Below are 24,510 nucleotides of genomic sequence, written 5' to 3'. Positions count from 1 at the left end.
GGGAACAATAAAAAACGAATAATAGATAAATATAACAATTTTATTAATTTTCATTTATTATTTGTTTATTTTGCTTTATAGTTTTTTCATTAATTTATATACGTATACGCGGCTAGACAATATGTGCATATGGTTGTATAAATAAGACCATTGTATAATTGCATAAAATGTATTATGTAAACATAGTGTATGAATAGTTTTCCATTCCATGTATAATTTTTTCCATGCATGTTTTGTAGGAAAAAATATGTTTGTTCGAATAAAAGCATTTAATTTCTTTTATTGCGTTTCCACGATCCGAATATTTATTCACTTTATTATTATGGAGGGAATTATATAAATTTTTAAATTTTGTAGTGAAGCGAAAAATTTAACGATATTTGTGTGTGAAAAAAAAAAATATATAAAAAAAAGGAGAATACGAGAAGATTATTTTGTTACTTTAACGAGCAAATGAAATATTTGTAACCGCTAGACGGCATAGATATTTTCACGTATTTTGTTTCGTTGTATTTTATTAATTATATGTTTTATTTTTACTTTTTTTAGTTTTTGTTTTTGCGTTCATTTGGCGCATTTTCCTGTCTGTCAAAATTTTCGAGCTTGTATCGCTTATTACTTTAATAAATCATATATTTTTTTTACAAATTATTATTTTAACTTTTTGTAATAAATATAAATTTTAATATCTGAACAGAAATACCAACGTTTGATATGTATATGTATATATGTGCATTCATAAAGAGATTAAATAAAAAAAAAAATGAACAGTGATATTGAAATGAAGGGAAATAATATATATGGGAATGGATATGCACACTATCAGAATAACTTAAATAGTGATTTAGTTTTGAAGAATAATGAGATAATTAAAAAAAATGGAATATCAGAAAATATATACACATATAACACAGTTGAATTAGGGAGCTTAGGGAAATATGGAATGAATAATATGAATAACAATATTAATTATAGTGATAGAAACATGATAAATGTAAAATATAATAATTTGGATATACCTTATAATATAAATAATTCAGGATATAATAATATAATAGATAAAAATTATACAATAAACAATATGAGTGTAAATAAAAGATTTGTAAAAATAAACGATGAAATTAATAAAAATTCTGTGTATCCTAATTATTATAGAAGTAGAAGTTCAGGCACACATATTAAAAGATATTATCCTCATATTAATATAAAAAATAATAATGAAATTTCTTTGTTCAAACAAGGAATAAATGATAAAAATAATACATACATTTTGAATAGTAATAATAAGAATCATGATAATATTTATGAACAAGGTCATGCTATTAATATGGAAAAAAATATTTATGAAAATCCTTTAAATTTGAATATGAATAAAGAGATGTGTATGGATTTAAAGCCAAGTACAAATATAACAAGTAATATAAATAGAATAAATATTACGGGAAATTATAACCTTCCAAATGTAGTAGAATATAAGAATGATATATTTTTTTCTTATAAGGATAAAATAAATAATACATATACAGATTACAAAAATAATATAAACAATTTAAATATAAATCCAGATAAAAATATGAATTTGAGGAATACTCGTTTGTATAAAACATCAGAATATCATTACAACACCCCAAATAAAAATGATAGCTCAATTGGCATTAATAATATTTGTAATATTTACCATTTAGATAATAAAAAAGATTCAAAACATATTCAATATAAAAATAATTCGGAAAAATATGATTTCATAACGAATAATAAAAATTTAAATGGTTATAAAATATATGATAATGAAAATCATGAAACTCAGATTAATTCTATGAATAATCAGTATGCTTCAATTTTGAAAACTAATTGTTTAGAATGTAATGATAACAAAGGAATAATAGTTAAGAATAAAAAATTACCTATTTTATATAGAGGAATATCGGGAAATAAATATAAGAATATTTATAACGAAAAAGAAGAAAACATTCATGACATATGCAATGTAAATAGAATTGAATCCCCAAAAAGAAGAATACTTCATGATCCTATAGAATTAAGCAGTGAAATTCTTTCATATAATAATATTAACAATTTTTTAAAAGAATATGGATCGTTAGAATATATTAATGATTATAATAATATGAAAAGAATTGATGCAAATGAAAAAGATATTGTAAAAAATGAGAATATAAATGAGGATAATAACATTTCAATGAGTAATGAAAGTATAAAAATAAATAAAAAAAATAAAAGTGAATTTTTAGAATGGAAATCTCACAATAGATTGTTGAAAAATATTATAGCATCTTATAATGAAAATACGAATATAAAAAAACATGGTTTATTTAATTTGCTTTTTGATATATATGGATATAATAAAACAATTTTTAAAAATTATTTATCAAATAACGATGAAAATGAGATAAAACATGTTATGAAAGATATAATATATGAATTATTTGAAAAAAAAAATAATAAAATTTTAGAAAAATTCATATTTTTAAAATATTTATTTAATGAATACGGGCATACAGAATATCCAAATTTAATATCATTAAAAAATTTTAAACAAATTTTTCGAAATTATAAAAACATTTTCTCATCAAAAAAAATTGTATTATTTATATTTAATTGTTTAGACAGAGGAAGAAAATGTTATATAACGGAAAGTGATTTTATTATAGGGATGTTAGCATGTAGTCCACAAATGGGTAATGATATATTTGATGATTCAGGAAAATTACGACATCAGTTAATTTTTAGAGCTTACGATTTAGATAGAGATGGATATTTAAATGGTAAGGAAATGTTAGTATTTTTGTATCATATATATGAATTATCAAATAATTTAAAACATTTAGAATTAAAAACAGATAAAAATAAATTAAAAAATTTTGTTATTAATGAAAGGAATAAACTTATGAAAAATCATGAAAAAATTAGTTATGATTATTTTTACAATTTAATAGTAAACAAACAAATTGAAGGAACAACAAATTTGTTGCGATCTAATTGCGATGTTGCTAATGTTGTAAAAAAATATTTTCTTTATACATATGCTAAAAATTTAATACCAGAAAATTATATAGATGGGGATGATTTCTTTTTTATATATTCTAAAAATAAAAAAAATAATAAAAAAAATAATGAAACAAATAAAGAAATAAATAAAGAAATAAATAAAAAATTGAAAAATGTCTCTGAATATTCCCATGATACTATTCCTTTTAACACATCTTCGAATAATATTTTAGATGATGATTATAGCAATTCTTATATGCTTAGAAGAATGAATGCATATGAGGGTTCAGGAATATATACAGATGTAACAGAAAATATATCATCAGAGCTAGTTGATAGAGATACATTTTCAAAAGTTTGGACTGGAAATATATTCGATGAATTAAAAGAAACAGAAACATCAATGGAAAATTGTTCAATTGAAACTTATAATAATGCAAGAAAAATGAATAAAGATGAATTTTTAGTTAATATTGGTCAGAATTTTAAAAAATCAAAAATAAATGATATTAATTTTATTGACAAAGGAAGAAATACTTTTATGGATAATCAATCAGTGAATTTTCAAAAGCATAATATGAACATCAAAAGTTATCAAACATCTAGTTGTGAAACTGGTTATAATAATATATATGTTGATGAGAAGGATAAAAATGAAATAATAAAAAATAAAGCTAATATTAAAAATAGTAATTTGGGTTCACTGGAATATGTAATGGAAGAATCTATTGGTAAGATAAACGAGTTAGATGCAATGTATTATGATTTAAAAACAGAATCAAACATTGTAAATATAAACAATAAGTCAAATGTTTTTGAAAAATCAAATGAAGAAACAAAAATAAATGATAATATTTCTAAAAAAATGGAAAATGATGATTCATGTGTTAATGAAAAATTGGGGGTAAATGATAAGAATGATATAAACTATTCTGATAGTATAAATTTGAATCCAATACGTTTAAACATTTCTGGTTTTGATGAAAAATGTGATCATATTTTAGAAAATAAAAACGAAAATAATACGAAGTGTCATGATAATCTAAAAAAAGCAAGTGGGCAATTGGATAAAGAACGATTACTTTATTCAAATGATGAGAATATGAAAACAGAGAAAAGTATAATCGATAAAGATTATGTGGAGTATGAAATAATGAATGGTAATGTATTAGTGGAATGTTGTAATAATATAAATAAAGATGATAATACATTGTTAGTAAATAGTGAAAAAACAAAAAATAGCGAAGTTTTACCCCGTTTTGGAAAAGAAGAAAATTGTGAATCAAATTTAAGAATAAAAGAAATAAGTGGTTATGATTTGATTGGTAACGATAAAGAAAAAATGGAGAATAGTATTAAGGAAGTTGTAAAAGAATATAGAGAAAAATATATAACAGATCATAAATTATTAACATTAAATCAGGATATTGCTTTTAAAGTGTTTACTACTTTTTATAATATTTGTTATAAAAAGAAAAGAGAAGATTATAAAAATTATTTTGATATATTTAGAGTGTGTAATTATAATGATGTTCTTCTTTTATGTGATGAAGTTGTAAAATTATTTAAATTAGAAAATTCACTAGAAGTTGCTAATTTGCCATGTAAAATATTTGGAGACATACATGGAAATTTATTTGATATTGTTGATTTTTTTAACATGTACAATTGGCCAATGCATGATAATAATAATAGAATAATTTCTTTATTAAAAATTGAGAAAGATTTCGAAAACATTGAAAATAATATGAATAATAAATGTGTAACCAATCACAGGGATTTGAAATTTGTGTTTTTGGGTAATTATTTAAATCGAGGGGAATTGTCTTTAGAAGTTATATGTTTCTTATTCAGTTTGAAAATATTATTTCCTAAACATATATATTTAATAAGAGGAAATCATGAAAATCGAGTATTTAATTATGTATATGGTTTTTATAAAGATATTGAAAGAAAAATAAAAAGTAATTTTAATTGTTTAGGAAAAATAAATTATAAAGATGATGTTATATGTGCATATTCCTATGAAATATTTAATAGAATTAATGATGTTTTAGAATTTTTGCCTTTATCTGTTTTATTAGACAATGAAATTTTATGTATACATAGTGGTATTGGAGATAGTATTCAGAATGTAAAAGATTATTTAAACATTGAAAAGCCAATTATAATACCAGAATATGTTGATAGAAATAGTAATAATAAAAGTGAAATATTAAAAAAAATAATCATAGATACATTATGGTCTGATCCTATAAACTATTTAGATGGTAATGATATGCTACTATTGAAAAGTTGTACAAAATATGATATAATTCCATCAAGTCGAGGAAAAATAACAGTAAAATTTGGTAAACATAGATTAACTAAATTTATAAAAAATAATAAAATAAAAATGATAATAAGAGGAAATGAGTGTGTCCCTGAAGGATATAAATATGATTTTAACAAAAAGATATTGACTCTATTTTCAGCTACAAATTATTGTAATAAATATAAAAACAATGCATCAAGTGCACTAATTATTAAAAAAAATAAAAATATTACAATATTTAATCAAATTTTGAAATCAGAATGTGAAAATATGAAACTTAATGAAAGTAAAAACAAAGAAAAAGCTAATATAGTATGTACAAATGGTGAAGAAAACAAACTAAATAAATCAGATAAATTGGAAAATGTTAAAAATGAAACTAAAATCGGATTCTATTTTGATCATGTCAAACATAAAGATAAACCTTCTAAAAAATATGGAAATAAATATAAAGAAATTGAAAATAATAATGATTTAATAAATTTAAAAACACCGCAATTTTATGTTAATAAAGATTCTATAAAAATGAGCAATGATGATAATATTGAAAATATATTGGGAGATGATTCATCTGATAAAAATAATTTATATGATACAGATGTATGTGAAAAAAAAATTGATGATTTAGATAATAGTGAAGTAATGAATGAAATGTTAAAAAATTTGAGTTACGAAAAAAATTTAGATAATTGTAATGATAACAAGGATGAAGAAGATGAAAATAATAATGTATTACAAAATGATATGGAGCAAGTTAATTTATTGAAATCTAATACAGACAAAAATAGTGACAACCTCCTTTTCGAAAACCCTTGCAACGAACACATAGAAAACGAAGAAAATGCTGATAAAGAAAAAAAAGAAAAAAAAGAAAAAAATGAGGAAAAGGATGAAAGTAAAGAAACTATGATACATGATGAGAATGGGGACGGATATAAAGCTAAAGACGACAATAATGAAAAAAATGATTCTGTAGAAAATTATAAACATAACAAATTTTGTAATAGTAAAGAAAATGAAATTTTTAATGATCTTGAAAATTGTTGTAATGGTAAAAGTATGGATGATATAAATAAAGATCTAATAAGGTTAGATGATTTGGGAATAGAAAAAAATGAGCATAACGATATATTTTTAGACGAAAAAAAATGCTTGGAAAATATAGAAATGATGAAAGAAGAAATGTTACAAGAATGCGATTATAAAATTGAGTTAATTAAATATGCAAATGGAATAATTGAAGAAAATTTTGATGAAAAAAATAATGAATTATACAAAAGTAGAAACAATAATAACAGCAGAAATAATACCAATTCTATTATAAATAATTTTTTCAAAAATGAAAAAACAATCGAAAAAAATTGCTCAAATATATTTCTTAATTATGATCAAGTTAATAACTCAAAGGAGCATGAAGACAATTTAAAAAATGGAAATTGTTCAAAAATAAGTTCATTATCATATGAAAATATTGGAAAATGCTATAACATTGGAGGTATAAATTCCATGTATGAAATTGACGATGAATTGATGTATAAAAGAATAAATTACATGATGCCTCCAAATTTGACCCTAACAAACAAAACCCAAATGAAGAAAGGAAGTTACGCTAGAAAACATAATTCAACAACAATGAGAAACATAAGAAGTGAAAGCAACACTGTGGATTCTCTAAATAAGTAAGTTACGAACAAGTTATTAATTTTTTATATTCATCAGAATAGCTTCGTTGTGTATTTTCTCAGTTTTATAATTTTATGTAATTATGATTTGAGTATTTTATTTTAATTTTTTAGGCTTGAAATGCAACATTTGCCTCCAGACCCTCAACCACAAACAAAAGTATAATTTCAAAAAAGTTAGATGATTTACACGACTCCTAATCCTGAATAATTCAATTGATTAATTTATTTTTTTAACTTTATCCTCATTCATGATTTGGGGTTTATTTTTTTTTGTTATTCGCAAAATTTGTATAAATGTGCCATTTTAGAATGTGTGCATTTTTCGAAAACTGTTTTTAAGTACATTGTTATTTTTATTTTTTATAACTTTTTGTGTTTTATTGTTATTTTGTCAATTTTTCATTTTTTTTCATTTATCGTTTATTTATAAATATTTAACTGTATTATTTTTATAAATTGTTTTACAAACCTTGCCGGTCAGGTCAAATAGCGATATTTAATTAATTACAGGAAAAAAAAATATATATATATAATGTAAACATATAATAAAATAATGAGATAAGAATGATATTTCGAGATATAGACATTTAGAAAAGTTATACTAAAACACGGATTTGGGAAGTTAATAAAACTAGTTTTATGTTTCCTACATTTTGAAATAAACAAAAATAAATTATAAAATGATGTTGATTTATATATGTGTGCAAAGATAACTAGTTAATGAAAGAGTTCGAAAAATGATTAGTGTAAAAAAGAGTAGTTAAGTGAAAAGCTTTATCCATGGGTATAGTATCACTAGGATTAATTTTTTCATTTAAAAGTATACAATCATTTTTAAAATTTTTAAATTGTTTTAATATTTTTAATAAATTATTAAAGTAAATTTGATCAGAATTTTGAATTTTAGTAAAATTTACAATATTTAATAAATTTTCTAAGCTCAATGTATCATCTCCTAAAAATGTTTTATTATTTATTAATTCCATTGGTTTTGGATTTATAATTGTGTATTGTTTGTCTAAGGAATCTTTTTCATTTTTATTAATATCGTCACAATTTGGTAATTTCATATAAGTATTATTATCACTAATTTGAGAATTTATATTTTCATCCTTTACCAATATATGTTGTTTAAGTATAACATTTAATTCGTTAATAATATACTCAACAATATTTTGCGGTTTTTTCATTAAAATTTTGTATAAAAGTATAACTAAAAGAATGGACGTATCATTTTGATCTAAGTACAAATTAAGATCTTTGTAATTTATTTTTTTTTGTATAACTTCTTCTTTAATATTAAAATCGAGATTAATATTTGTTTGTCTTTGATCGTTAATGTTTTTATATAAAGGATTATTTATTATATCATCATTTTCATTTCCATCATTTACATATTTATCATTTTGAAAAGTCCCCAATATTTTTATTCCATCTGTAAACCCTTTCAACTTTTTCTGGATTTTCACCATGTTTTTCTCCTTTCTATTGTATTATCACATGCAAATTTTGCATATAGAATATATTAGGGGTAGCGAACCATCCAAACTATACCGTTTACACAGTTAGTAAAGTATATATCTATATACATATATGTATATGTAAAATTATATTTATACACATATAACTATTAGGTATATCTTGATATTGGAATCATAGAAATTTTTTTTTGCGACGAAAAGGTCCATCAATTATTTAAATAATTTTAAAGGTTAAAAAAAAAATTAATAATTAAGGCTGGGAAATGTGCATCACTATTTGTATAGGTAATATGTCAAAATAAAATAATAATATTAATAATTATTATTTTTATTAATATTATGAATAGAATAAATAAAATGATGCTTTCGAAGTATACATGAGGAGAAGGGATTCGCGAAAAATCGCTTATCTGGTGAAAATTGTGTAAATTTTTGTGTAAAAATTTTAAAGGTAAAAAAATGCGGAAAATACATAATAAAGAGCTTTATAACTTAATAAAATATTTCTTAATATTTTCGATATTTATGTCATCATAATGCAAAGAATTTTTGTAGGAATGCTCCTTTTGTTTTATCCTAATTAATTTAATTAGAGTAGCATATTGATTTATGGAATGTGCAATGTCTCGTATTAGACTTCTTATATATGTTCCGCCTGAACAATGTATGTGCAAATCAAAAAATGGAAGTTCTAATTCTTTTAAATATTTTATATTTTTTAAATGAACTTTATTCGATTTGATTTTAACAGGTATATTTTTTCGTGCATATTCATATAATCTTAATCCTTTAACTCTTTTGGACGAATAAATAGGTGGTATTTGATCAATCCAGCCAATGAATTTGTTTATACTCTTAGATAGTTCGCTTTTTAAATTTTCTGCATATTCCTTATCACTTTGTAACAATTCAGTTATACTATCATCTCCTTTTTTGATTCCTTTCATGTCTTTCATTTTAATTATTCTTCCCTCTCTATCCAACGTATCGGTTTCTATCCCTAATACAGAAACTGCTAAATATTGTTTATAACATTTTAAAAAGTTTGACAATTCATTTGTACCCCTTTGTATTCCTATCATTAAAACCCCTTCTGCAAATGGATCCAATGTTCCTCCATGTCCTACTTTTATTTTAATGTTATTTTTATTTATATTAATAAAATAGTTTTTTAAGATTTTTTTAATTTTTTCACATACTTTCATAGAATATAATTTGACAGGTTTATAAATATTTAAAAAACCTCCATATAATATATCATCAATTGTTGCTTCCTTTTTTGTATTATTTTGTACAACACTTGGCGTTAAGTTCATTATTCTACTGTTGTTATTTAAAATTTTTTTTTCATATTTTGTTATATATATATCTACTTCATTTTTCGAGATATTATTATTGGAAGTATTTGTTTCACTTTTTAAATCTACATCCAATTTGTTGGATTTGATATTTTCTGTTTTTTGTTTTTCTACATTTGTATTTAAGTTATTTTGTATGTTTTCTAGAATTTGTTTGTGTTTGAGATTATTTTTCTCTATTTTTTCAGTAACGTTTTTATCTTTGTCTTTGAAAGAATCAAGATGGGGGTTTACATTTTTAATTTTTTTATTTTTAGAGATATCCTTTATTTTTGTAATACGCCAGTCGTAATATATTTTACTATTTCTACAATCGCCAATACAACCATTTTTTATTTTTTTTGAGTTAAACAAATTATCACATTTAATATTTCTTTTGTTATTACAATGCCCATCATAATGTGGATATGGAAAATAATACCTCAATATGTGATCATGCTTGTCAATGTGGCTTTTTGAATATTTATTTATGTTATTTATAGATTTTTTATGATTTTTATTTGGGTTTAGATAAAATATGTTTTTATTTTTTTTATTATTACACATACATATATTGACTAACATGTGGAGTATGAACAATAGTATGGGATATTTTCGTAATGTTTTAAATTTCTGCTTTTGCATGTTTCAGGCATCTTTGTATTATTATAAGTCTGTGCGTTTGTAAAATAGCTATTTATGCCTCTTCTTTTATTCCTTTTTGTTCTTTTTTTTATAATTTTTCCTTTGTAGTCATTGTATTATTGCTCTTTTGTGATTTCAGCTTGCTTCTTTTTTACAGCAAAATTTATATCATAATTTACATTTGCCTTTAAAAAATGCCACTTATATATTTTGTGATATATAAAATATTTTAAAATAATTTATTCGAAGGAAAATATATAAAATGGTGACTTTTAATTGCATATATTATGTATGGTGATAGAAAGGGATATAAAAATGGATACCTGGAAATTGTATGGGTCATTTGTTGGTTTATTCCGGTTATTTTGTTTATTCACCAAACATGGTATTATGGTGAAGTAATTTAAAAAAAAAATGACGAATAGTTATTTTTTATGTATTGAGAAAAAATATGATTACAAAATGTTTATTTATTTAGGAATTTTTTATAATTTTTACAATATTTATTATATTATTTTTAGAATTATGTAAATGATCAGTTTATTGCAAGTAGGATGTTCCCACGATATATTCCGTACACCCTTTGGTTCGGTACAAAAGTAATGTAAAATATGATTTACAAAACAACACAGAGAAAAAAAAAGGAATATAATTTTTTCACTATCCATAGAAAATTAATATTGAGATACTATGAATATATACACATTCGTGTGCAATATCCGTGTCATATATTTGACTAAAATATATTGATGGAAATAATATATTATTTATTTCATAGTATACAGAATTTAAAAAAAAAATGAAAAGAAAAGGGATAGTCCCATACAAATAATAAATAATTTAATTTTTGTCACTTCATCATATGAGCAGCTTTTTATTTATTAAATTAATATAGAACGATAATGAGGTGGGAATAATTTGTAGTTGGTTAATACAAAAACTAGAGAGCCATTTTTTTATTTTCCAATTGCATTCGTTTAAGTTTTGCTTCATGTACCATTCTTTCTTTTTGTATTAAATGTGATGATTCCTCAAGTATATCAACGATTTGATGTATTTGAGATGACCAGTTGTTTAACAAAGTTTGTGGATTATTTTTTTGTCCAAATTTGATTACCCCATATAAACGATCAATTTTTGCATCTAACATTTTATTTGAAACCAACTCTAATAATAAATTTTCTGATTCTTCATTTGTTGAATTTATTAATTGAGCTAATCTTTGTAATGATATTTTACTATAGCATGTTGAAATAACATGTATATTATGATGCATAACCTTTTTTTTAAAAAGATGCCATCTATTTTCCCCTCCGACAAAAACAGAGTCGTTAAAAATGTAAAAAGATTGTAATTCCTGTTCATATAATAATGGCCATTCTATTAAATCTTGTTTAATAAAATCGTTAACCATTTGTTCATATGTTGGTATTTCTTTTAATTTTTTTTTTTGTAATTTTATTAAATTTAAAAATTTGGTTTGTTGTTCTTGAAAAGGAGATAGTATTAAAAAAATAATATAACATTTTAATTCATCAATCCACAAATTAGGATCATTTTGAACAGAATCTGTATTAAATCTTTGTTCATAACAGTTAGCAACATCTGAATAAGATTCTTCATTAATGTAGTACTGAATCATATAAAGAAAATATTTCAATTTAAGATCAGCAAATTCATCTGTATTTAACAATGTAGGATTAATTTTTCTGCTAATTACATGGCATCTAATAAAATCTTTGCGTAAAAGTACTAACCTCATTTGTTCTAAAATGTATTCTGTTTTATCTCTTTTGTCCATAGATATAAACGTTTCAACATGAACATCTTGTAATATATTTGCAGCTTCTTCAATATTACCATCATCTTCTTTTATTTTTGATAAAATTCTTATAATTTCTGATCTTTCTACTTCAACAAATATTTTTCCTTCGCTAATTGTACATAAAGTGTTTATTAAATTTAGTTTTTCTTCCTTATTTTGTATATCAACAATCCACGATTTACATAAATTTATTATATCAATTATAGTCCTTTTTAATTGTCCTCTTTTTTTATTAAAAAATATTAAATATTCATTTACTTTTTTGTAGTTTTCCATTAATTTGTATTTGTTTAAAATAAAGCAGCAAATTTTACTTGTTGATATTCCATCGTATGATTGCCTACATTTTTTTTCGAGTAATATGAGTTCTTCTATAATTAGTTCGAAATCTCCTACCTATAAAATGGGATCACAAAATCGAATATGTATACAAGTGTGTATTTTAAGTGTATTATTTTGTGTGAAAAAAACGAAAATGAGATGAAGGAATGTCATTGATGTTAAAAGTTGTATATATACCACCACAACTCATGCATATATATTACTTTAGTTGTTATAAAATATTTGTTTATTTAGTTTTATACCTTGAAATAATTTTCCGCCTTAGCTAATAGTTCATCTGTTTCTGCGCTGAAGTCCTGAGCTATTCTTGGGTCAGTTAAGAGACTATCGTGGGATCCGATAATTTTAGCTGCTGTATCTTCCATTCTGTACAAACTGTGTATTTTTTTCGCGTTTTTTGGCTAGCCCCTTTTATTTATTTTTTTATATTTTTATACTTGAATATTTTGTTATTTCTTTTTTTATTTTTTCTATCTTGATAATATCTATATTCATACAGAACATATATACATGATATTCCATAATCATGTAACAATGAGGATTATTGGGAGTAAGTAAGCAAATTAAAAAAATAACTGCAAAATTGTTAAGGTATCTAAAGTATTGTAACTGGATATATAAAGAATTATAACTGGGTATATAAAGAATATCGGTACACATATGAAAATGGGAATAATACTATGTAAATTTTGTGAAGCTTCAAAAAAAATATAAAAAAAAAAAAATAAATATTACTATAACTTTTACCATATAAAAAAAGTTTGAAAAAAGAAAAAATAAGAATATGAAGTTTTTTCAGCAAGCAGTGTTTTAAAAATTGCTTATAAAATATCTCAATTAGCACTTCAAATCGATAAAGGAATGTATACACATATTATGTATGCATAATAAAATATGAAGATTGCTGGTATATATATATATATATATGCGATTTGTTATTATCCTTTATTTATGGAGTAATAAAAAAAAATAAATAATAGGATATTTCACATATAAATATAAAAGGTTTGTGTTTCCCTATTTCAATTTAGGAATGTTTTTTTATATAAAATATTATATAAAAAAATATTTATAATGTTGCATTTTATACATGTATACATAGTTTGACGTATACAATTTTTTGGTATAAATATAAAATGCACTACAAATTAAAAATATGTTGTTAGAAGGTACATAATTAATAATGTAAAGTATATATGTAGAATAGTTATGTGATAATTGATATATGTATAAAAATAAAAAATATATAAAATAATACAATATGAGTTTACAACATGAATTATATAAATATTATACTTTCTTATGGGAATATATGTAGGAATCATTAGGAGTTTACCCTTAAGGTATATATACATATAGAAAATATATATTTTATTAAATGATAATATTCAAAAATGGTAAAAGAGTAGAAGATAACATATTTCCAATTTTATGTTTATTTGAAATGGGGGTTAAGCTTAGGATAAGATATGTGATATTATATATATATCAGTATATATGAAATATAAGCCTATATTTTCATTTATTCAATAATATATATATATATATATATATATATATATATATATATATATATATATTAATATTTAGTATTAATGTGTATTTTTTATTTTTACAGTTTATTCATAAAAGACATAGTTTTACTGATAAACTCTTTTTCGAAACACTGTAAAAATAATATGAATAAAAAAAAATTCAGCAGAAAATGATAGAATAAGTATGTTTTCTCTTAATATATATTTTAAGAAATGTTTGGGTGTCAAATCAGAAATAAAATATCAAAAATGGTGCCGATATTATAACACAGGAGAATATTCATCAAATGTTAGTCGTATATTTAATAACATAAATGATAAATTAAAAAAAAAAAATAATAAATCGATTGAATATGAAAAATGCGATAAGGTTGTCATAAATGATATAAAAGATATATACAAACAATATGAAAGTGTAATAAAAAAAATAAATTTTAGTAAAATGATGGGTAGGGATTTATCTTATTGTATGAATATATTATCAAAAATAAACTATTTTAAAGAGCACATTTTTTGGATAAAGTGTGCAAACAGATTAACTAAAGGATTCATGATACATAGAATAAATACACAAAGCTATTATATTATTTCTAACGCATTAAGTAAAGGAACTGTGTTATATGATAATGATATGAGTATTGGGGATGATGTCAGTAAATTTGAAGAAATTGAAAATGTAAAAGTGAAAAAGGAAAGAAAAATAAAGAATATAATTGAAAACCCAAAATTTTGTCGCATAAACTTCGACGGAACAGTGAAATTAAATAGGAGGGAAGACATAACAAATTTGGATAAAAAAAGTAATAGTAATATAAAGAAGTATCATAAAATATATGAAGAAATATCAATACGATTTTTATACGATGTAAAACGAATGAATATAGATGAAATAAGTTGTATCTTGAATTTATTTTCCAAATTAAATTTGAGTGAATATAATTTGTTATCATATTATTTTTCGGATTATTTTGTTATGACTTTTTTAAAAAATAAGGTAAATTTTGAAAAATATACCAACTTATGTTATGGTGAAATAAATCGAAAAGATGTAGAAAAAAACCCAAATATATGTTTTGTAGAAAAATATGATATATCAAAGTTAATAATTATTTTACATTCGTTGGTTAATTCTCATGTTACACATGTAGAATTTCTATATATTTGTTGTTATTATTTTAATAAAAATTTTGAATATTTAAATAATATTGATATATGCAATATATTATATAGCTTTGGGAAAAATAGTGATTGGTTGTTAAGAAAAAAATATCGAAAATATATTTTTTTTAAACGAATAACCGATAAACAATATGTATCATATATTAGAAATGTTGTAGAAGGTATTAAAGAATATGAACAGTTTTATAATAGTAATAAAAAAGATGGGAGTGGAAATTTATGTCATATTGAAAAATTATATTTCAATAATGAAAAGATAGATATTGGAAATTCATTATGTTCTATTAACAAGATATATGAAAAAGGAGAAATATATTATTCTTCACTTTTGACAAAAATATTAAAACATATACAAAAAGAAAAAGTCTTGAATAAATTTAGCTGTATCCAAATATCATCAATAGCATTATCACTTATAAAATTAAAAATAAATTCGTTAAATATTTTTCATAGTTTTAATTATAAAGTTATTGAAATGTGGAAAGAATTTTCTTTAAGATGCATTGCTGATTATTTATATTCAAACTATGAAATAAATTTGAGTAATGATTATGTTCTTTTTTTATTATTTTATAAATTTGTTCAAATAATTTTTCATAAATATATGGAAGAGTTTGAAAAAATATATTCCAAACATGACAATCATATTAATAGTATAAAACAAAGTAAAGAAGGTATATATTTTTTTCAAAAAAATAATAAAAAAATAAAAATATTAAATGCTAGAGATTCCTTACTAATAGTTAGAATATTTCAATCTTTTTCCAAAGGTGATACAAAAAATAGTTTATTGAATAATCAGTATTTCAAAAGTTTCTATGATTATTTATACTGTCTTGAATATGTGTTTATGTTATATAAAAATAAGGAAAAAGAAAGACAATTAAAAGGGTCGGCTTTCATTGAAAAAAAATTTAATATGAATGATGGTGATAATACTAGAAATAATAAAGGGGAATATTTTTGGAGAGAGTTAGAATCAACAAGCAATTCATCTATTCCCTTACTTAACAACTTTGATAAAAAATATGAGGCAGTTAAAAGGCTAACATTTAGAACATTGTGTCTTTCTCTTTTTCAGCATTTGGACAATTTTCCATTTGAGTATAAATGTTTAATTTCCTATTTTTCAATAAATATTTCAGATTATTTTTATCTGGTAAATTACGAAGGTGATGAAAAAAAATTAAATGACCATATTTTGTTTTATGAAAGTGAAAATACTCAAAAAAAAAAAGATTCTAATTATTATATAAACAAAAATGTCAAAATGAATCATTTTTACAAGGCGAATGTATCATACTTCGAAGTATCGCGTTTGTGTAGATCCTTTAGTTCAAGAATGTTGTTTCACGTTTTAAACGAAATGAAATGTGAGACAGTAAGTGAAGTTGCACTTAGACAAATATATACATGCATTTTATGCTTATATTTGAACATAATTAATATGTGGGATTTAGCAAAAATAAAATTAAAAAATGACAAAAAAAAATATTTGTTATTACTTGGTAATGTAATTTTACAAGAGGAATGCAAAAGCGATTTGAAATATTTAAATTTTTATAAGAAAAATATAAATAGCATTTTAATGAACACAAATAAAATGCCTAATTTCACAATTTTTCATTTTATTTCATTAAATATTCTTAAAAAAATTGCCCTATTTTTGGATAAAGCAATGGAAAAGAATTATCAACAAAATGAAATATCCATAACTTCAAGTATGTTGTAAATTTGTTTTTTTATAACTATATCATTGAGTATTTGCCTACTTATACTGGCTTATATATTCATATTTTATTTGAATTTGTTTTTTAAATAATTTTTCTATAGAAATGCACAATGACATATCGAATTTTTTACGGATATTCATCAGTAATATGAATGAGAAACGCGATAAAAAGATAAAGCAAAGGAATGAGATTGTAGTGGGGCCATTTGTCTTAGTTAGAAAGATGAAAAAAGAAAAAAAACTCAGGATAAATATAATATAATATAATTTTTTTCATTTTCATATGTTCTTATATATATATATTATTTTATTTTTAACCTTTTCAGGATTGTATTTTAGAATAAATGGGAGATTCAGTTTTCCTTTTTTAGAACTTGATTCTATATTTTTGTATTTTTTTTTATTTGATAGGTGAAATGTTTACACTCATCTATATGTACATACCTGTATATTTGCATGACGATTTTAAAAATATATTAAATTAAATGTTTTTAAATGCGCAATTGTATGTGCAAAAAATATTATTTTTTTAATTAAGAATTATATTTTTATTTGTTTGATTATCATATTTATATAAACATATTACGATATAATAATATATAGTTGTATTTTTTATTTATTATAATATTGAAAATTCATTTGAAGAATTCAACAAAAGAGATAAAAAAATAATAATTTATGTTTTCAATTTTGTAATTCAGCATGTATATATTATTTATAACAAAAACGAGTGGCCACATAGTTTGTATACAAAACTAGATAAAAATAAAGCAATAAAATTAATCTAATAAAATTGATGATGTTGTATTGAGAATATTATATTCATCCTTGATATAATGACATTATAGTGGTGTAATTTATACTTTTATAAAAAGGTCAATTTATATTATTACACATTCCATTTTTTATTTTTTTCCTTGACTTTTTTTTTCGACATTTAGTAGAAACAATAACACTTATTCTATTTAGAGCCTTTAAAAGCCCTCTATAAGTATTAGCATTTGCATTTTTTAATTCTTTGTTTACATTTTCTTTTATTAAATTTTTTTTTTTAGATTTAGCTGTTTTGTTATATTTATCTACATTGAACTTCCCAGCAATTATATGATTTATTTTTTTATTTCCCTTTTTATAACATTTATCTTGGGTGCTATTTTTTTTTTTTTTTTTATTGCTGTTAATGAGTGCATGAACCTTTTGAGAAGCCGCATAATTGTTCTTTATGTATTTCAAACTTTTAGACAAACATTTTTTTTTTTTAACAATGTGTTTGGAAGGCATTAATTGAAGGTTTTCTTTCTTATAAATCGTACATTTTTCATTCATACTTTTTCTTATATTTATATATTTTTTTTTTTTATTAGTAGATCCTAAAATATCAGGATTCAGATTTAATTCGTTATATGAAATAATATCATTTTTTGTTATGTTATCATTTTCGGGTGATTTATCTGAGCCATTTATTTGACTATTGTCAGGTCCATCCAACTTATCTTCGCATTTTTCAAGAATATTTTTAGTATTTAATTTAGCAGACTTTCTTTTTGGATCATAATATATACGTGGAATAGAAGAATCGCTATTTTTATTGGTTTTGTTTTTTGTATATTTTTTAAAAGAGTGATTTAATTTTATATGTGAAGTTACATTCGATTTTTCATTAACTTGATCAGTTCTGTTATCATTACTATTCTTTATTTTTTCATCCATATATTCATTTTTTTTACTTTTAAATATACCATTTTGAGTAAATTTTTTTTTTTGTAAATGTGTATCTTCTTTATTTACCTTATCATCATTACCATCAATTTGTTGATAGTTGTTTACACTATTTTTTTTCTTTTTTTTTTTAATATTTGTACATTGTTTTTTTTGTCTATTATTTTTTCCATCATGCATTTGTTTTGAAAATTTTAATTTAAGGCCTCCATTTTTTGGCATTCTACAATAATGGGGAAATTGCAAATGACGCTTTAATAAACGCTTTTCATGTATTTTTGAAATATTATATTTTTTTTCCCTTTTTATTTTTTTAAATGGATGAGTTGAATCATATTTAAATGATTTTATAGGATTATATTTATTTTTGTTTTTTTTTTCATCTATGAGAGAACTAACACACGTTGGCATTTTTTGACGTTTTCTCGGCATTTTAAAGTTATGTTTTGTATGATTAGTGGATATAGAAACTCTTTTATTATCCTCTTCATTTTTTTCTTCATGATGAATATTAAATGATCTAAAAGTTGTTTCCCCTTGAACTAATTCGATTGGATCTATATTTATATTCCTTGTCTTTTCCTCATTTTGGGGGTAAGAGGATATATTATTTCCGATTCCTTTTTTGTCTATCTTATTATAATACAGTAAATCATTCTGACATTGGTCATATTGTTTTGCTAAGTCTATTAATTTAAAGTATTTTTCGTTGGGATAAATGTGGAAGTTCATGATTTGTGGTTCCCGGGGAATGTGAGTATATGTATTTGTGTATACAAATTTATTTATTCGTTTTTTTAATGTATATATATGGACTTTGTATTAAAATTGCATTGAGGTCATACATATATATAATAAATAGTGACAGTAAGAGAAGCTCACAAAATTTATATAAAACAGTAGATATATTTTAAAAAACTATTGCGTATTTTTTATGACAATCTATACAAATTGTATATCACAAATTTAGTTATTATGTAAATAAAATAAATGAATTTTTGGTGTATATATTTGAGAACAATTTTTTATGTTTGGGCACACATTTAGTACGAAGTATTAATATGTGTGAATTAAACAAAGTTTTTTTCAAAAAAATATGTTATATAAATAGGATAAAACGAGCATTAAAAATTACAAGAATTGCATTAAAGGCTACAATTTAAATAGTTATTCCATAAATGCATGGAAAAGGTAAAAAATATTTTTTGAAATTAAAAAGTATTAATTATATTTACATAGTTGTAGAAATTTATTAAAAAAAAGGGTAAATAATGTAGAAAGAAAATAAAAAAGACATAGTTTCAAAATGGTTTACACAGTGTATACATTTTTTATGCACATATGCACGTATATACATATATAGAATTACCTCTCATATTAGAATAAAACACTATTATATATCAATCTTCATATGAAGGGGAATTAAAAAAAAAATAAACTTTTTTAATTACAAAATTAACCAAAAAATTAATTAAAAAATGTGTAAAAAAAAGAAAAAAAAAATTATTATAAGCTTTACAAAAAATATCTTTAATATGTGTGCTCATTATTCCATTTGCTCATTCATTTTATTGTCATTTTTTATGCTTTTTCTCGTTTAAAAAAGAAAAAATAATTTTTGTAAATTTTTAAAGGTTCCCACAAATTGCCATATTTCATATGGTAGGTTTTATTATTGAGAATTTCATTATCGGGAAGCAATTTCCAACTATTTCTGTGCTCTGGGTATATTCTCATATGTGTTAGAATAATATCGTATATATCCATCTATATACATATTTTCCTTAAAAATGTTACAAATGACTTTGGCAAAGAATAAATAACACAAAAATATTTACTGTCCTATTTTCTAGGTGTGTTTTAGAAAGCTCACAATTATCCACTAATGTATTTTTTGCAAAATTTTGCACATACATATATGTACAATACAATGAATTTGAAAAAAAACGGGATGATATACATATATACCATATATCTAATATTCTCATATTAATTTGTATATATCACTTTTGGAAAATTAAATTCAGAGATAATATTTTCAACAAGGTACAAAAAGCAGGAAAAAAATTAAAGATAAACGATATGTTTGTTATTCGCTACTTTTTCGTCTTTTTATAGGCATTTTCTTCATTTTTATTTTCATCATTTTTATCGCCCTGTTCGGAAATATGATCATCAGCAGTAATTCCAGCATTAAATAGCAAGTCTTCTGAATCGTTGTTTTCAGTTTTGTCAGTTTTATTTTCTTTATTTATTTTTAGAGTTTCATTATTTTTCAAATGATAATCTGCCAAAGATCCAATTGTTATTCTCATTTTATTAGTTTTATTTTCTGTGGGATTGAAATTTTTATTTGGCCCAATATTTTGATTACATTTTGTACTATTATTTTTTGTCAATTTATTTGATTGTGCATTATCGGTTTTGTTTCTTTTTGCTTTTTTACTTTTTTTATTTTTCTCACTATTATATGGGTTATAATCCTCATCATATTTAACACCATGTTTTCGGCTATTCATTTTATTAAAAATAATTTCATTATCATCTTCTTCTTTAGTACATTCAAAGTCGTAAGCATCATATTGATAATTTTCATTTGTATAGTTAACAACAGATGATGTACCTACGGCCGAGTTGGTATAATTACCTTTGTTTCTTCCACTACTTGTGTTATTATTCATAATGATTATATTGCTATTTATGTTTAAATTATCATCAAAATCAGGATAATAGTTTTTATTTTTATTTGTATTATATATACTAGGAGGTGTTTCTCCATTCATTTCCATTTCAATATATAGTTTATCATATTGTTTTTTTAATTTTTCATAATAATTTTTTATCATATAAGATATTTGGTTATTTATACATATCTTTTCCCTTAATAGAGCCATACAATTTTCTCTATCACTCGTTATTATATTTAAATATTCATTTAATTCGTCTTCGTTAAATAAGAGTTCAGGTTTTTTATCATCACTGCATTCATCTTCTTCTTTAGCATTTTCATTTTTTATATAATCATATTTATCCAAATTATCATCAATATTGTGTATCGTTACATTCGTTTCCGTTTGATCATTGGTGAATATTTTTTTTATATTTTTTATTTCATGATTAGGGTTATCTGATTGTGATAGAATATTTTTTTCTTTTAATTGTTCACTACTAAAGGATGTTTCTCCAGTTTCTTTGATATGCTTTGCATGCTTTTCTGTTTTTATATTTTTTTTTAAAATTTCATTATCCATATATTCTGTTTCAAAATCGTCATTTATTTTATTATAATCATGTTGAATTTCTAATTTCAGATTCTCTTCTCTCTTCGAAAGTTTATCTGTATGGATGTTCTTATTATCACTTTTATATTCATTATTTTTTTCAGAATCTATGATATTAGAATTTAGAGAGTTTTTATTATTATTATGAGTTTCGTGATTATTTTCGTTTGCTAATTGCTGATTGATTGAATAATAATTTTTATTTAAATGTTCATTGGAGGCATAATTTTGGTTATATGTAGACTGATTTTTTATATTTTGTTTATGAATATAATTTAAATTTTCTAAATAAATTTCTTCTTTTTCTTCAATAGTTTTGCTAATTTCATGTTCTTTTATATCAAGTTCTTTCATAAGAAAAAGTAATCGATGCAAATATCCCGTTAAATGAAAAACATTTTCCATAAATACATGTGCGGAATCTGGCATTTTTATTTGCTTTTTTTATTTATTCTATATATTTAATTTGATTCCTTTACTTTATTTTCATTATATATTTTTGCATATTATTCTGAATTGAAATTATTTTTAATATGACGCCAATAATACCGGTAACTATGTTTTCTTTCCTTCCTCTAGAAACATAAAACAGTGAAGAAAAATAACTTAAACACAAAAAGTATATTAATAATACACTGATTGAGATTTATCATCTCGATATACACATGTATGTGCAAGAAAATAATCACAATTTTTTACATGAAAGTATTAATATTTCATTTTTCTTTCAATCTCTCTAAACATATGCATACATATATATACTGCATTAAATTTTCACACCTTTTAAAATTTTTATTTTATGGGAATATGTAAATTGCTGCAAAAGCATGATTGAATTATTATACTATGGAAGAACATAACATTTGCATATACTCCACTATATATATTCCATCCAATATTATGTACTTAATATTTTTCGACCTATATCTTCTCTTTTTCTTTTTTTTTTCGTTTTTTTTGTTAATATGTGTTTGATTATGGGCATACGAGTGGTATTCCTATATCATCGTTTTTTTCTGTTTGACAAAAAAAGGAACAGAAATGATAAACCTTTTGCATCAAAAATAAAAGACGTTGCTGCAACTTTTTGAATGGAATAAAATTACTGGGAAGCACAGAATCTTGGCATCAGTAAAAAAAATGAAAATTAAATCTCCATCCAAATATGTAACGAATGAATAAATACATAATCATAAATAAAATCAACCCTATGTTTGTTCTAAATGATTAATTTACATAAACAAGGGGGGGATAAAGGAACTGGAAAAAATATTATATATATATAATGTTCCTTTGGTCAAAAAATCCCAAAATTTTATAATTCACATGCTTATTACATTAATTTATATATATATATATATATATATATATATATTACGAATTTATGAAGGTAAGAAAAGCCATATTAGTTTTGGTAATTATATGCTGTAATTGTGATTAAGGGGAAATACACTTGCTCCAATGAAATTAGTAGTGAATATTCATTTTATTGCATATATTGTTATGTATGTATTATATCAAATATGCGCTTTTACGTATATAATTTTATGACAATAATATGCTTTGTGATTGATATATGTATTAACCTTTCTTTGGTTTTTACAAATTCAAGCTTTTGATAATAAAATTAATTTGTATATATCCATAATAAATTACGTAAAAAATAAGGTCATATATATGATACCGAAAGTTAAGAGAGTTAACGGTAATATACATTTATTCATATTTATATTTGTTAATATATGTTTAAAAATTAATGAATAAAAAAATAAATAAAATGGGAGAGGAACAATAATTAAAAACGAGAAATATTTTCCATAATATTAATTTTAAAGAGGAAAAAATGTATACATAAATATACAGGTCTATTGTATTTTTACAAGTTATATTTTTTTATTATACTTATTTATTTATATTTACACTTATTTTTATTTTATCTCCAATTTTTAAGAAAATATAATAATTTGTATGTTGGGAAATTGAAGTGTTTGCTATATTTGTTTACAAATATACATATATATATTGAAATAACTCAGACAAACTTACTTCTTTACAATAAATTTTTTATATGCATGGAAAGATGAAATGGTGAATTGCATATATATATATATATATATATATATATATATATATATATTTCCGTCCATTACGGTTATAAAGAGCAAGATTTCAAAAATATAGGTATTATATATATATTTATATGAATTAACAACTACTGGATTTTAAGGGAGAAATTTGCTAGTTTCAATTTATAATTACACGTCATATATTTATAATATGCATGTTATTTAGTTACTGACAACTATTTCAATCATTCTACTAATATTACATATTACGCAATAAACGGAAAGTTTTAAAGAAACAGGGCAATATATTTTGTTTAAAAAAATTCCTACAAAATAAATTACATTTTTAATAAAACCATGTGC

General features: G+C 22.3%; 7 protein-coding genes across 7 annotated transcripts; 2 read left to right on the top strand and 5 right to left on the bottom strand.

The window, feature by feature from the left end:
* Positions 1-763: 763 nt before the first annotated feature.
* PBANKA_0502500 (serine/threonine protein phosphatase 8) lies at positions 764-7,168 on the top strand (the record flags this gene model as incomplete). Its single annotated transcript, XM_034568257.1, has 2 exons — positions 764-6,999; positions 7,117-7,168. 2 exons carry the CDS (start codon positions 764-766, stop codon positions 7,166-7,168), a joined length of 6,288 nt encoding a protein of 2,095 aa, XP_034420265.1.
* A 550-nt stretch (positions 7,169-7,718) lies between these two features.
* Positions 7,719-8,477, bottom strand: PBANKA_0502400 (conserved Plasmodium protein, unknown function; the record flags this gene model as incomplete). The annotated part of the gene is made up of 1 exon (XM_034568256.1): positions 7,719-8,477. The coding sequence occupies one exon, from the start codon at positions 8,475-8,477 to the stop codon at positions 7,719-7,721; it is 759 nt and encodes a 252-aa protein (XP_034420264.1).
* Positions 8,478-8,971: 494 nt separating this feature from the next.
* PBANKA_0502300 (tRNA pseudouridine synthase, putative) lies at positions 8,972-10,408 on the bottom strand (the record flags this gene model as incomplete). The annotated part of the gene is made up of 1 exon (XM_034568255.1): positions 8,972-10,408. The coding sequence occupies one exon, from the start codon at positions 10,406-10,408 to the stop codon at positions 8,972-8,974; it is 1,437 nt and encodes a 478-aa protein (XP_034420263.1).
* Positions 10,409-11,408: 1,000 nt separating this feature from the next.
* Positions 11,409-13,000, bottom strand: PBANKA_0502200 (26S proteasome regulatory subunit p55, putative; the record flags this gene model as incomplete). Its single annotated transcript, XM_034568254.1, has 2 exons — positions 11,409-12,689; positions 12,878-13,000. The coding sequence occupies 2 exons, from the start codon at positions 12,998-13,000 to the stop codon at positions 11,409-11,411; spliced, it is 1,404 nt and encodes a 467-aa protein (XP_034420262.1).
* Positions 13,001-14,354: 1,354 nt separating this feature from the next.
* Positions 14,355-17,425, top strand: PBANKA_0502100 (conserved Plasmodium protein, unknown function; the record flags this gene model as incomplete). The annotated part of the gene is made up of 3 exons (XM_034568253.1): positions 14,355-17,070; positions 17,183-17,295; positions 17,408-17,425. The coding sequence occupies 3 exons, from the start codon at positions 14,355-14,357 to the stop codon at positions 17,423-17,425; spliced, it is 2,847 nt and encodes a 948-aa protein (XP_034420261.1).
* Positions 17,426-17,957: 532 nt separating this feature from the next.
* PBANKA_0502000 (conserved Plasmodium protein, unknown function) lies at positions 17,958-19,532 on the bottom strand (the record flags this gene model as incomplete). Its single annotated transcript, XM_034568252.1, has 1 exon — positions 17,958-19,532. The coding sequence occupies one exon, from the start codon at positions 19,530-19,532 to the stop codon at positions 17,958-17,960; it is 1,575 nt and encodes a 524-aa protein (XP_034420260.1).
* A 1,364-nt stretch (positions 19,533-20,896) lies between these two features.
* Positions 20,897-22,510, bottom strand: PBANKA_0501900 (conserved Plasmodium protein, unknown function; the record flags this gene model as incomplete). The annotated part of the gene is made up of 1 exon (XM_034568251.1): positions 20,897-22,510. The coding sequence occupies one exon, from the start codon at positions 22,508-22,510 to the stop codon at positions 20,897-20,899; it is 1,614 nt and encodes a 537-aa protein (XP_034420259.1).
* Between the last annotated feature and the right edge of the window lie 2,000 nt (positions 22,511-24,510).

Source organism: Plasmodium berghei (assembly GCF_900002375.2).
Source record: "Plasmodium berghei ANKA genome assembly, chromosome: 5".
Classification (NCBI taxonomy): Eukaryota; Apicomplexa; class Aconoidasida; order Haemosporida; family Plasmodiidae; genus Plasmodium; species Plasmodium berghei.
The sequence above is the reverse complement of the archived record's forward strand: the minus strand, read 5'-3'. Positions and strand labels throughout refer to the sequence as shown.